The sequence below is a fragment of the Tauraco erythrolophus genome, chromosome 11, assembly GCF_009769465.1.
Source record: "Tauraco erythrolophus isolate bTauEry1 chromosome 11, bTauEry1.pri, whole genome shotgun sequence".
NCBI classification, from domain to species: domain Eukaryota; kingdom Metazoa; phylum Chordata; class Aves; order Musophagiformes; family Musophagidae; genus Tauraco; species Tauraco erythrolophus.
This window is the reverse complement of record NC_141475.1, coordinates 15,716,835-15,730,668: the sequence shown is the minus strand read 5'-3', so window position 1 is coordinate 15,730,668 and position 13,834 is coordinate 15,716,835. Positions and strand designations below refer to the sequence as shown.

The 13,834-nt window shown below is 46.1% G+C and overlaps 1 protein-coding gene across 1 annotated transcript; it reads right to left on the bottom strand.

Moving 5' to 3' along the window:
- Positions 1-1,639: 1,639 nt before the first annotated feature.
- Positions 1,640-13,505, bottom strand: LSG1 (large 60S subunit nuclear export GTPase 1). The gene is made up of 14 exons (XM_086618162.1): positions 13,425-13,505; positions 13,227-13,344; positions 12,882-13,002; positions 12,293-12,379; positions 11,335-11,421; positions 9,775-9,835; positions 8,888-9,064; positions 7,196-7,621; positions 6,783-6,884; positions 5,846-5,989; positions 5,416-5,539; positions 4,712-4,791; positions 3,857-4,030; positions 1,640-2,536 (listed from the first exon to the last, which is right to left on the bottom strand). Exons 1-14 carry the CDS (start codon positions 13,503-13,505, stop codon positions 2,357-2,359), a joined length of 1,962 nt encoding a protein of 653 aa, XP_086474288.1. The 3' UTR covers positions 1,640-2,356.
- Between the last annotated feature and the right edge of the window lie 329 nt (positions 13,506-13,834).

Here is a 13,834-nt window from a genome sequence, read left to right as displayed (position 1 = left end):
GTGCAGGCTCCGGACAACAGAGCCATCCCCACGTTGCCTCACGCCTGCCAGCTGCTCGTATGTGCCATACTGAGCTGTCAACACAGCCTGGCCAGCATTCCGCAGCAAGGGTAGGGCAGGGCTGATGCAGTTGAGCATCAGACCAAACCACCACAGGAAAGCATTAATTTAACCACGATCCTCGCCTATTAACTGGTTTGCCCACTGCTCAATAGCAGCATAAAATATTAACAAGTCTTCAGTTCCACAACTCTTGCTTATGGTCCTTCTTCTATTGAGACAAGCGTCCTTTAGCACAGCGAGGAGCAGTTTGCGTTTGACAAACCTGTACAAGCATTATTTGCTCAGTTGTATTTACACTACCCTCCGTTCACGAAAACACTGCGAGTGGTTTGGCAGGACTTGCGGCCAAAGGTTTCTGCAAGCAACAAGCAGAGTCATCCCAAGCCTCAGACCCTGGGGATTTCTGTTATTCACTGGATTTGGAAGGGTCTATACCAGGACACAGCCTGTTCAGCAAGGAGGCTCACGGAGACCCAGCTGGCAGGAAAGGGCTGAGAAGGCAAAATAAGAAAACTCAGGTATGTGCAACATGAGCTAAGAATTCAAAAAAAAGCTTTGAAAAGAGAGAAATGGAACAGAAAAAATATTTTAAAGCTTCAATAAAGGACACCCCAACTTCAATTTGACAGGTAATTTGACAGACAATAGCTTCACATAAGACAGGACAGGGACAAAAAAGAAAAGGACGTTTCTGAGCAATCAGGTCTCTGAAGTATTGTAAGGGACAACGAAACAGAAGCCATCCCTCCTTGGAGGGTGGGGAAGCCTGATCACAGACCAATTTGGCTAGGGCACAACTTGTTCAGGCAACAAAAGCCAAAATCATCGTCTCTAAGAAAACCAGATTAAATGGTACCCCCTGAGAATCGACTTTCCGCTATGGTACACTGACTTAAAATACCGTTGACGAGTATTCATTCAGTATAATTACACTTTAGATTTACAGGTGACAGGGAAATAAATTCCCTCCAGGGATGTAATTAGGAACTTGAGAGCAGGGACTGCAGGGGAAGCAGGAGCCGAGATGAGAGCTCTGCTATCAGACGACCCTCCACACACAGTGCAAACTGGCAGTACAGGACAAGCAAAGGGTCACAAAGGCAAAACCAGCTTGGTTGCACACCCCACATCTGTTGTGGCTTTGCTTAGCAGCTGCTTTCATCTCTCCATCCACACTTAAGGCCTGGAAAGTACAAAATTACAAGACAGCAATCCCTTTTTTTAGTATCGGAGACCAGCGTCATCTGTTACTCTGCTTCACCACCAAAAAACAAAGCTCAACTTGTCTCTGTGACCCTTTCCAGTCCTATCATTACTCCCTGTGCTGACTAGGAATGAAGAGCACTGACCAAGTGCACAAATATTTTCTCAGCAGGGCAACCAAGGAGTAAATCTCACTTAAGTGTGACCCCAAGTAAGTACAGTCTTTTTAGCATCAAATACTAATGTACTCATTAAAATCTGCTATTATGACACTTCTGTGACTAAGTCAATACCCAACGGGTCAGCGAGACAGAACATGACGCCATATAGAAGTAAAATCTCAAATATATTTAAAGACAAATTAGCACAAGATTTTTGGCCATTCACACAGAGGTAACGTTCTAAAACATCAACAGGAAGTCACATAGAAAAACAACTGACACCAGCTCAGTGTGAAGGACACAAAAGCAGCACTTTCCTTGCACAGTGTGCTCTGCTCTGCCTTCAGCTGAGAGATAGGGACTGGTTTCAGTACCAACTTCTACAGAAAAGGGCTGGTAATAGCAGAGAAGAAAGAGGGCAATAAAAACCCTTTTACTTTACTTTTCAACATACTAAAGTGTTCCGTCAAATCAAAAAAAAAGTTGTGTTTTTTTCTTTTTTTTTAAAAACAAGATGAGCAATAGTGTCTCAAAATGTAACAAACATCACTCACTGAGATTCAACTGTTTAAAGATTTTAGTCAAGTTTTACAGGGCTTGCTTTGATCCCAACAGTTATAAAATACATCCTCTATGGAAGGAAAAAACATTCCCACATGGCTCCATCTGCTCTCATTGAAAGGACCTTTCAGCAGCAGTCAAACATCTGGGCTGGCTTCCAGGTAATGCAAACAGCCAGGTCTCTTTTGTTCTCAGAAGGGATGAGCTCCAACTATCAGAGCCCACTCTTATACCCGGCTCAGGCCAATCCCTAGACGGAGCTCCCAGGTGAGCAAGCAATGCCCACTTATCATTTTTTTCTCTCCTCAGTTCAGTCCTGTAGGACAGTACAGTCCCTGCCCTGGAAAGGCCAGATACCGCTGTCACAGCTAAGCCTCCAGGTGCTTAGTGATCCTGCGAATTTTCTCCTTCTTGTTCCTGTTTCCATGTTTTTTCCAGGGCTTTCCAACCACATTCCCAGGATTGGGTGCAGTCACAGGCATGAGGCCGCTGCCGGGCCGGTATCCCATTGCAGCCCGGACCCCTTTCATCAGGGCGCGAACATTTTCCTGAAAGAGAAGACATAATCACCAGTGACCGATGAGAAGATATTTAACCACAAGGAACTGTGATGTGTTACTAAAACCAGACACTGGCAAGCTCAAACCCATCAAGACCTGCTCAGCCCCCAGCTCCAGAGCTGCAAGAAAGGTCATGCCACGCAGCTGCGTCAAAGCCTGCCAGCACGCTCCAGTTCTGTCTGCAGCCAGGCCTCACCGCGCCAGGTCCTCAGTGCCTCCCGCTGCAAGCAGAGGCGGAGTGTTGATGAGACACTGAGCTCCGACAGACATTAGCTGCAGTGCTGGGACTGATTCTCACCGTCTCTGCTTTGCACACAACAATTGGCTTTGCAAATAAATCTGGCGCCTGTGAAAGCCAGAGACTAAAATAACTTGCTCAAGTCTGGAGCGTGGGTAGCACTGCCAGGGCTCGCAGCTCGTGCCAGCACTTTGGGCAGCCAGAGGAAGAGTCTGGTAATCCCGAAAACTCTTTTCAGGTTGTAGCTTTCTGAAACAGCTCACTGTTTTTTGAAAAGAGCCCGAGTTCTTGTTTTCAAAATGCATGACTATCTTAGCTTTGCTGAAACAAATGCTGTTCATATCCAGCTAACCAAACAGAATGGATCATGCTATCTGTGACCCATCCTCTTCACTGCTAAACACCCTGTTATGATCTTTGTCAGGTATGCATAGCAGTTATGGATTTGACACTTTATTATGAGTCATTAATAAATTTTTTTCAGTAGCGTAGGGGCAAAATGGATCCCTGTGGGATCTAACAAAAAGCATACAAGTTAAGAAAAATTCTCATTTTCCACTTCATTTTGGGATTTCTCAATTAGATTTTAAATCAGTTTGTGTTCTTTTAATCTGATTTCAGGTTCTGAGTCAAAACAACCATGTAGTACTAAATCAATTGTCTTAAAGAAGCTTATGACGTCCCCAAAATATGTCATCTCAAGAAAGAAAGTTAGTTCAAAGGACCCGTTAGTCCAAAACCACGTTCCTGTGTCACACCACCCTCCTCCTCTTTATTCCCAGTTACTTTCCTGTTTGCTCAAGATGGTGTTAGGCCCATAATGACAAGGGTCACCCTGCTGACCTTTTAAAAATCAACTATGCACGCCTCATTAGCTATCTTTCAGTCACCTAGGACATTCCCAGAGATTTCGGAGATAATAAAAAGAACAGAGAGCTCTTGGGCAGAAATTACATGCAGGTTCTATAGCATCTGACACCATTAACTCCACCCAGCACCCCTCCATCCTCAAAGCTGATTTTCCAGTAACTATGACACACCAGTGCTGCAGTAAAAACTCCAGAATTTACCTGGTGGAAAAACGTTTTGTCCACCACATTTTCAATTTGTTTTGCTTTGGTATTCTTCTCAGGCTTCAGCTGTCCACTGGCCTGCACAGTTCTGCTCTCTGGGCATCTTTCATGCTGGTGCTGAAAATCGTTTGGGTCAATGCCAGGAGGCGGATGGCAATATAACAGCTTCCCCTGTGAAAGCAATGGGATACAGTTATTACCAAAAAACCTCAGAGAGACCCTCACAGTGGAAAGGAAAAACAACTCCAAACCTAAGAAGGGCACTGGAAGTCCAGGGGCTCACACTGGCAGACCAACTATCTGTACACTTTATTTCTCCCCCCAGGCAACAACTGTCTCAACTTCCAAGTTAAAGTACAGTTCCATCTCTAGTTCAAAGCACCATTTCCAGCTGTGATGTCTAGCTGCAAAAAATACAATACAGAGCAAAACTCTCAGCGGTACTGGAAATACCATTAAGAAATACTATTAAGAAATACTCGACAGCAAGTTGCTGAGAGGTGCTGTAGAAGCACGCAGCACTACAGCACTCAGAACTACAGTCCTTAGTGCCAAATACTTAGGTCCAACTACGCAATATGGGTTCATTTCCTGAGTAACTGCTGCCTGTTTTAGAGATATGACAATTTATTTAGCTAGCACTTGAAGCAATTGTCTTTTTAAGATTAAGTAGCTTGAGAAATTCCATTTATTCCTTCAAAACATAAAAATAGTCTGATTTCAAGAGTATTTTGACATATGGTAATTTTATGCAGAGAAATAGAATTCACTTTATCGTGCCTCTTCATGCTCCAGTGAAACCTTCGATTCACTCCTAGCAGGAAAGAAAACCCAGATGTAGGAAGAACTTACACTGACATAGTCTTTTAACACATATCGAGCTGATCTCGGCTGGTCTGGCTGTCCATGAGCTGTCATAAAGCCTCTCATATCTGGAAGACAAATCCAAAGTACATTCCATGTCAGTACAACGAGATAAATTAACACATGCTTCTCTGTTGCCTAACTGCACATTTGTATCCTTTCTCAAAAAAACTCCCTTAGAAAGTGGCTTCTTTTGGAGAAAGCAGGGAAAAAAAGGGAACGTTGCTGACTGTAGTGGGACTGCAGAAGCATCCTAACCTGAAATGAATGATGAGAGCTGACATGTCCCTATCACCAGAAAACCTGCTGGTTTTTTATTTTTGTTTTAAGGCCAGAGAAGACTAACTGCATTGGAGAATCAGACAAGGGAGATAAGCCTTCACTGCATTTTTCAAAGTCTAATTCAAGACACAGTTGATGAGAGGTATCTAAAAGGATGAGAGCACCACACTACACCAACTGGCAGGGCATTTCACCAACATCCTCAACAATCACTACGTCAGTCGGATGAAACCGGCAAAGCACCACAACACACACGAGATTAGCTGTTAACAAAAGCCCTTCCAGAGAGGAGAGCAAGTCCTAATGAGGAGGTTCAATAGCTGACAGACCTGAGTTGGGCCTAACTTTAAACCAAGTTCAGGACCAGGTACACAGCGCAGGCAATAGGTTTTACAGAGATCATCACTCACATCCGTATGCCGTTAGCAGCTCCTCAGCTGTTGGCTTTCGATCTGGATCCTCATCTTCCCTTGGCCTTATGATATTTATTCCATAGGTTGCTTCCAAAATGTTTCGTGGGATATGCTGGCAAACGTAAGCTAGTGAAGGAAACCATCTAGTGATTTTCAGCTACACAAGTAATTTTGCCCTAATCGCTCCAAGAGCACACATTAAGAACAACTTTTGGATTTTGTCACAAACCAGAAAAAGAATGCAAGTCTGGCAGTAGGATAAACTTCAAATGAGATGGAGAAAGACCAACGTAGCAGAGCTGTTTTATCCAAGGTGCATCCCCACCACCCTCAACACATGAGTGTACATGCCCCTAGCAGGGCTGGAACATGCTACATTGCAGACTCCAGATCCAGCACTCCCTCACAAACACCATGCAAAGGATATTAGAGAAATGGCTGGGACATGGTCCCTCATCTGGTCTATTGGCAGAATTCCAGAACAAATCATTTCTGCCTTGGTAGAGATGAAAGATGGCATCACCAGACCAGGGCAATCACAGAGGCACAGGCCAGGCTCCACATACAGAGTCTACACAACAAATAACCAATGAATTCACCAAGGCAAGTCTATGTCCATGAAGGAAAAATGAAAACGAAAAAGAATATAATCAAATGCATAGATGAAACAAGAACGCAAATGAGAATAAGCAGAAATTCTACTAACAGAGACATCTGCCCTGCTGGCCCCAGCCAGTGAATTAAGGAAATCTGATGTGGAAGACAGCAGCACTTCCAAGGTACATAAATAAGGTGTCCAGACGGGGGCAGCAAGATCTTCAGCTCTCCAGTCTGATGGGAGAGGAGAAATCACTCCAGAAACTGTTGGACATTCTGAAACCCCACAATGTTCATTATAGCACTGGAGCTGCCACCTCAAAATTAAAAGCTTGATCAATATGAAAACGGCAGCACAATTAGACTTATTCATAGCAACGACTATGAACAAGAAGGACAGTTTGAAATCTTGACCTTAAGCTATTCAGAGGAGCACTCACCTTTCAGAGGTTCTCTCCTCATAACTGGTGTTGAAGAAGGGCCATGCTACCTAAATAAAATCAGGAGATGGGCAATATCTCCCATTGCACAACAGCTCTCATGAGCGACTCTCAAACTGCAGCAAGAGTTTGGAAGCAAGAACTAAAGTTCCAAAATTACATACATCAACCCCACTCCTCTCCAACCTAAACTCTACTGAGCAGAGTTCAAGTTGGCAGAGAGTTCTCAGTGAGTTCACATGGTTGCCAACTAGCTCATCATGAAGCTCTCTTCCACTGGGGGGAAAAAAGTAATAAAATTAAATCAACACTTTTTGTTAGCAATACCTGAAAGTGTTTTGTATGGCCCGGTGTAGCAGACACTGACACCTTCTTATTTCCAAGGATTGTGTTGATGGTCGAACTTTTGCCAACATTAGGGTAACCCACCTAGATGACAAGGAAGTGGAATGGTAACAGTGATATTAGGCAGGGTGATGCCAGAGGACTGGCAGAGCTCTGACACAAAATTACTTTAATAAAATGTACTAAAAAAAAAAAAAAAAACTCAAGGCATACAGTGGGGAAGACTGAGCTCCAGGAACTTCAGAATTAATCTTGGCACAAAACCCTCAGTGATTTGTGCTTGCTAACATTTTATAGGAAGCCAAGCTACAGGATATTTTTTTTTCCCCATGGAAGGCACATGGAATTAAAACTTAGATTAAGCAAGTTCATTTTAAGCACGAAGTCCAACTCACCAGCCCAACATTTACTTCCCCATCCTTCACCCTAGGTCCATTGTGCGTGGTTTTGAATATCTCCAGCAGCTCATTTCTCTGTACCAGATGGCTGAAGTTCCTGATGTTCCTGTTCTGCTCCTGCACTACACGCTGCACTGCAGCACCATCAGTCCTGCTTTCCATCCTCTCTGAAACAACAGCATTTACTTCATCCCTGCCTTCATCTTCAGAACAGGTTTGCCAGGCCTCCTCTTCATCATCTTCGCAATCTTCGTATTCATCACTACTCTCATCATCACTAACCAAAACTTGGTGTACAGTTTGCAAAGTGTTGCCTGTGGATGTGCTTTCTGCACTATCTTGTGCTGCATCGTCTTCTTCTTGACTGGAGCTTTCCTCCCCAGAATTACTCGAGTCCTCTGCTACATCTTCAGCGTCTAGTTCCTGTGTGAACAGTATTTCATAGGTGAAATGCAAAGACAACACTAAGTCTTGCTGTTGACTGCAGTTGCTGCAGCGCAATCAAGTGTGTCTTCATCAACCAGATCCCAAGGACTGGCAATTCACTGGCTTGCATCAGACAGGTATTTTAGGGGTCTTCGGTAGGGTCTAGAAACAACTAGCCCATTTTAGGAGAATGACAAATGTATTCCAAGAAGGACTGTTAGCTTCGTTGTGAAGTTGTTAGATGTTTCTGTCCACAAAACTTCACAACTGTGAAGATGCACGCGTGTGCAGCATTCTTACACAGATCAGCAGCAGAACCCAGCAAGTATATATACATTTTTATTTTTTTTTTTAATTATTAAGTGTTGTTAGTAATAGGAACGTGGGTAAATTTTTCAAAGTATTCAGAACACAAAGCCATTTTGTTTCAGGTCGAAATATTTCGATAAAGTAATTTCAAGCTGCCTTGTTTTCAGTTCAACCCCGCAAACAATTCACATTCAAAAAGAAAGACCTTTTCATAACAACAGTATTTCTTTCCAGAAAAGAAAACAGAACTAACACTTTTAGTCTCGCTTTTAAATCAATCCGTAAAAACATTTTATCCAAGGACTGTAAACCAGCTGAACAGACTAGGTATTTTCAGAATGAGATATGGGATATTCCATAGTTGAATAGTGATGGCTGTAACAGATGAACCCAGTAAAACCTGAAAGTAGCATCTATCGATAACAGGTAACTTGGAGCAGCAGCACAGTTTGTTCCACTGGGCAACGAAAAGCTATCAGGTAGTTTAGGTTCTCCGAGAGACACTTTCCCTCCCTAGGAAAGAAAAAACCTCTGTACAGATAACCATGTCCCTCACAGCATCCCCCTTGGAAAGGATTTCAATCCTGTCAGTGAGTTAAGAGTTTAGAAACAGATCCACAAGGGCTGTTTCTGTAGCGATTCACCAGTAGCCTTAAGGAACAAGTTTACATTCTAGTCCAATATTATTTATCATGTCATTAACTTTGAAAGAGAAATTGCAAGCACTACGAACAGCGACCGAACGGCGTATCGCTTTGTTCACCATTTTACTCCCCTCACTTTTGTCTCTGAATCAATTACTAAAACACTGTTTTACAGCCACATAGGTCCTTAAAATAATCCTTCCTTGAAACAAGGACTGTGCCTTTCCTAGCTATATCACAAGCATAACTACAAAGCAAGTTATCAGAAGCAACCAGCACATATCCAGTTGGAACTGGTCATCTACAGTACCTTTGCTTCTCCAGAGAGCCGTGTGCACTCTGCCAAAGCTGACCAGAACACCACCTTAACACCTTCTCTCTCAAAGAACTGTGCCCAAGCAGCACGCTGCTCCTCACTCAGCAAATCTGCTTTGTTTATCAGGATCATGTTCTCCTTGTCATTGCTGACTTCCTTAACGTAGCTTTCCTGAAGAAAACAAGAAAAAGATCAGTGCGTACTGTGGCTTGGACGAGTCCTCCCCACAAGGTGATATAAGCAGCAAGACAAGTCACCCCATCCAGCTCCACACAAGCTTAGCTAAGCTTACTGTCCCCTGACCAGATGGACCTGGTGTTTAGCAGACAGCTACAAGAACAAACTGGAGCGTGCAACTGCCGCAATACAGGTTGTTTCGAGCCATGCGTGCAAACACCTTGTCTGCTTAGAGCTACAACAAGATATTTATCAGCACCTCACAGCAGGAACTCCTAAGATCAACTATTTAAGCTATTTTGTATCTCATTGATGCACAGTGTTCTGTCTATCACTTTGAAGTTGTCACTTCAATAATTCTTGATCCTTCGCTTTCAGCGCAGTAATCCTCGCTCATTTTTATTCCACTATGCTTTTAAGCAGAACAATTCCTTTAAGTGCAGACACTCCTAATGGGTGATGAGGAGCAATATAACATCAGCAATGTAACGTCTGCAGAACTGCCTCAAAATCCACAACGTTGTGAAATATCAAAAAACATTGAAGAAAAATTATTTGATGCCAAAATACTTTCATAAATAAATAAAATATTCAGGTGGCATAACAGCAGAACAGCTTCAAGGTGGCTGAACGTGTTAAAAAAATAAATCACACAAACTCCAAGAGATAAAATGAAGACAGCATTCAGAAAGTGGTTTACTTACCAGATCTTGGCATCTAAACAGAAGGGGGTTTCTAGCATCTACTATCTGGACTACAATATCACTGCAAAAATAAAAGAAAGCCCCATAAAGTACTCTTCATGTTTTTCAAATCCAGACACCAGGTTGCCACCACGTTTGTGAGCAAGACTTATCAGTTCTACACACAAATTAACTGCGCTGGCTTCAGATACCAGAGGCATCCATGCCTTTTTTTTTTTTTTCCCCAAAAGGAGGTGGAAAATTTAACTACATCCTCTTCCACTAGAACTTTTCCAGGCAGGTAATTTAAAATATTGGTTGCCACATACTGATTCTATTTGTTTGACAGGGATTTCTGTTAACTCAGGACAGCTTCAGAACACCGTGGGTTGAATGGAAGAATTTCAAGCCTCACTAGGCAGCTGGTTACATATAAAAAAAAAAAAAAAAAAAAATAAAAAAATCAATAAAACCCTCCAAGGGAGTAATTTAATAAGCCGCATGGGTACAAAGAGATACTGAACAGTTACAGAAATTCAAAGATCAATATGAGAGAAAGCTGACACCATGGTACCGGGACGGGATACAGAGAAGTTACTGAATCACACTGCTGGGAGCTAGTTTGAAGCATACACAAGAAGGCTGACAACAGATCAAATCATCTAGCAAGGTAAGGGCCTGGATGACTTTCCTGTTCATTTCTGAGACAGCATCCTCACTCTACATGACATAAAAACCTCCAACAAGGGCAGAAAGGCATTACTAGCACATGATAGCCACCTCAAAACACACAATAAACTCACACTCCACATCATGACACCCTACAGTGGATGCTCCCAACCCAGCTCTCTCCCAGCCAAAGGCCCCACAGCACCCAGTACAAAGCCACTTCTGTGAATGGGCCAGCTCACTATGACCTCACTGGTGAAGTATTTCTCAATTTTAGGAAAATCAGATGAGATGATCTCAAACTTAATTACTTCTGAAATTAAATGCCCCAGTTAGATGAACGTAGCAGATAGCACTCCTATTGTATTACAGCTCAGCAGGGCAAACAAAGCTATTTCTGTGATACGACAGGCTGTTGTCTTTCGTGCACTGCTGCAACTTCTCTGCATGGCAAGAGGCCAAGGACCAAGAGGCTCTTTCTTTCCCAGTGTTATTTAGTTGAACTCCCTTGCCTTCTGCCCCTGAACGTCAGGCTGCAGCTGTGTGGTTGAGAAAGAGGGGAAAGGGTTAATCTTTGCAAAAGACCTCAAAGGCACATTCTCAAAAGAGGCCTCCCACACAGAGTTACTGGAAGGGGCCAAAAGCAGCAGCATCTGAAGAATTATCAGAGACTCACAGCGAGCACCTGCAGAATTGCGGCGCTGAGAGCTAGTGTGTGCCACTAAGCAGCTGCCTTTCTTCACGTCACATTTTGATCACTTCAAAACACAATCGCTTCGGCGCTGATAATGAAGCATTACCAACTCTGATTGTTTCTCCTGTGCTCAGACACTCGAAGCTTGACTCAGAAGCTTCAATTCGGGAAAACATATTAAACATCACTTTTGAAAAGTGGATAGCGATATACTTTACCTTCTTTCAATGACCCTCCAAAGCTGACGCCAAAATTCCAAATTTCGTTCAAATGGAGTTAGAATTAACTTTTTTTCTTCCTCAAGGCTAAGGCAAAAGAGAAAAAAGACATAATGTTTGACTCATGTCAGGCAATACGCACACCACCAGTTCTTCTTTAGATCCAGGAGGATTTACTTTCAGAGCGAGCTATCAAATCAGGCTTACATAGTAGGTACTATTTCTGCTAGTTTTGCAAATAGATCAAGTGCCTGGATAAACTGGTGTCAGAGGCACTGGTTCAGCAGTGACACAATGGCTCCTGACAACGCCAATGGAGAAGCGGTAAACGATGGAAAGAGCAAAAACTCTTCAAAAGCCTGCCTGTGAAATTTCAGACGCACAATAATGAACTAGGGAAGTTATCCCAAATTCCAGCAGTTATGACTTAACCGAGTACCACTGGAAAAAAATAATTTGGGGATGGTACCTGACATGGCTCTGTATGATCTTTGACTCACTGTTACCAGCACCTGAGCGACTTTACTCAGGGTAAGTGTGGGTTCACAGGGTGTGAGCAGACACCACCTAACTCTCCAGGCCAGGAGAGGCAGCAGCAGACCAGCACAAGCTCCTGCACACAGGCTGGCAGCACTGTGCGCTATTCAGAACGGCACTGCTGCTCTTAGAAGACTCACTCACCACTCCTCCACTTCACAGGCAAGAGCAGAACATCACACTCCATCGAGAAGAACTTTAACGGTAATCAGTACAAGAACCCGCACACACAAGACAGCTACGCAGAGCTCACCACAGAGAAGTGTTTGGACTATGGCTGGGATGTCCAGCCTTCCACGTGTACAGGGAGCCACTGAAAAGACGTTAATTTTGTAGGTCCAGCAAGGATAAATGCAACCCACTGCTTCCTATGTCTCCAAATCCCACCAGTTACCTACCCAAGCCCAAGTGGCATACTCACTGGGCAAGCTGTCGCCTCCATTCGAGAAAGCTCTCCCTCTCGGCTTGCTTCAAATCCTCCGCACTGGTTGTCCTATCCCAACGTGGCCTGCAACGTTCACATTGTGGAGTGAATGGTCAGAAGTTGCAGCAGTCAGACCAGTCAGGTTACTGCAACAAGCACCCATGAAGAACACAGGCACCGCGCATTCAGCTACACTGAAACAGCTGCAATTCAGACACGCGTGCATCTGGTTTCAGCAGCTTTAAGCATCCCTTTTTCCCTCTGAACTCCACTAGCCACAGTGACAGGACACTATCCTATGCGTATTAGATCTCACAAAACTGTTTTTTCCAGCTAAGATATGCAGGGCATTTAAGACAAGGGATGAATCTCTCTGTCCACCAAGCAGAGCTCTGGAAAGGCTTCCCAAGAGGAGACAGCCTGTGGCCTGACGCACCATCTCCAGCGGTGAGCAGGACTGACGGGCCAGGGCTGGCAGCACCCGGATGGCAGGCAGGCAGCCGTGCTGCGGGTTACAGCAGGTTCCTGCAGCCCAGGCAGCGGCAGCCCCACTCGGCAGATCCAGGCCCGGCCCTGCAGGACTCACCTCCGTGGGATGCGCAGGAACCGCCGGTTCTCCTCATGCAGCTGCCGGACATGCTGGGCCTCCTGCACTGTGAGGAGGCCAGTGCGGCTCTGGGCAGACACGATCTGGATGTTCAGACGCTCTGCGGGAAGGGCGACACGCTCATCCAGAGCCAGCGGGCCCTGCCCTGCCCTGCCCTGCCCGCCGCCAGCCCTGCCGGCCCCGCCCCCGCCCACCCTTATCCTGCCCCAGGACCCCGTCCCCGTCTCTGTCCCCCTCCCGGCCAACCCTACCGCCAGCCCCACTGCTCCCTCTTCCCCATCCCGGAGCTGGCCCTGACCCCCCGCCCGACTCCGGGCCCCTCACCGGCCACGAAGCGGGTGCCGGCCAGCTCGGCCGTTGCCAGGAACTCCTCCAGCGGGCTCTGCTCTGCCGCCGACCGCAGCTCCGGGCCACGCTCGCCGCCCACCTCGCTGGCGTGCAGCTGCAGGGACAAAACGCCGCCGTCAGCCCGGGTGGCCCCGGACTCCCGCGGCCCCGAAGCCCCCGGCCCCGCCGCCCTACCCATGAGGCGGTGCCGCGGCGCTCCAAGCCGCGCTGCCGCTGCAGGCAGCGGCCCAGCCCGGCGCTCCGCTTCTTGCCCATGCCGCCGCCGGAGCCGGAAACGGCGCGGGAGGCCGTCCCGCTTCCGCCGCGCCCCGCCGCCCGCGGAGCAGCGTTCCGGGCGGGCGGGTTCCGGGGCGGCCCCGCGCTCCCCGCGCCCGCCGCCGGGCGGCGCCGCGGCACCGGCCCCGCCACCCCCCCGGGACCGGCACCTCCGCCGGGGCTCTCGTGTCCGGCCTGCCTCTCCATCGCTCCATGCGCTCATGGATCGTCCGTCTGCACCCGCCCACACGCTGCCCTGTCTGTGCGTCCGTCCACTGACACCTGTGCATGTCCCGCTGTCCATCCCCACACTGCACTGTGTGCCCATC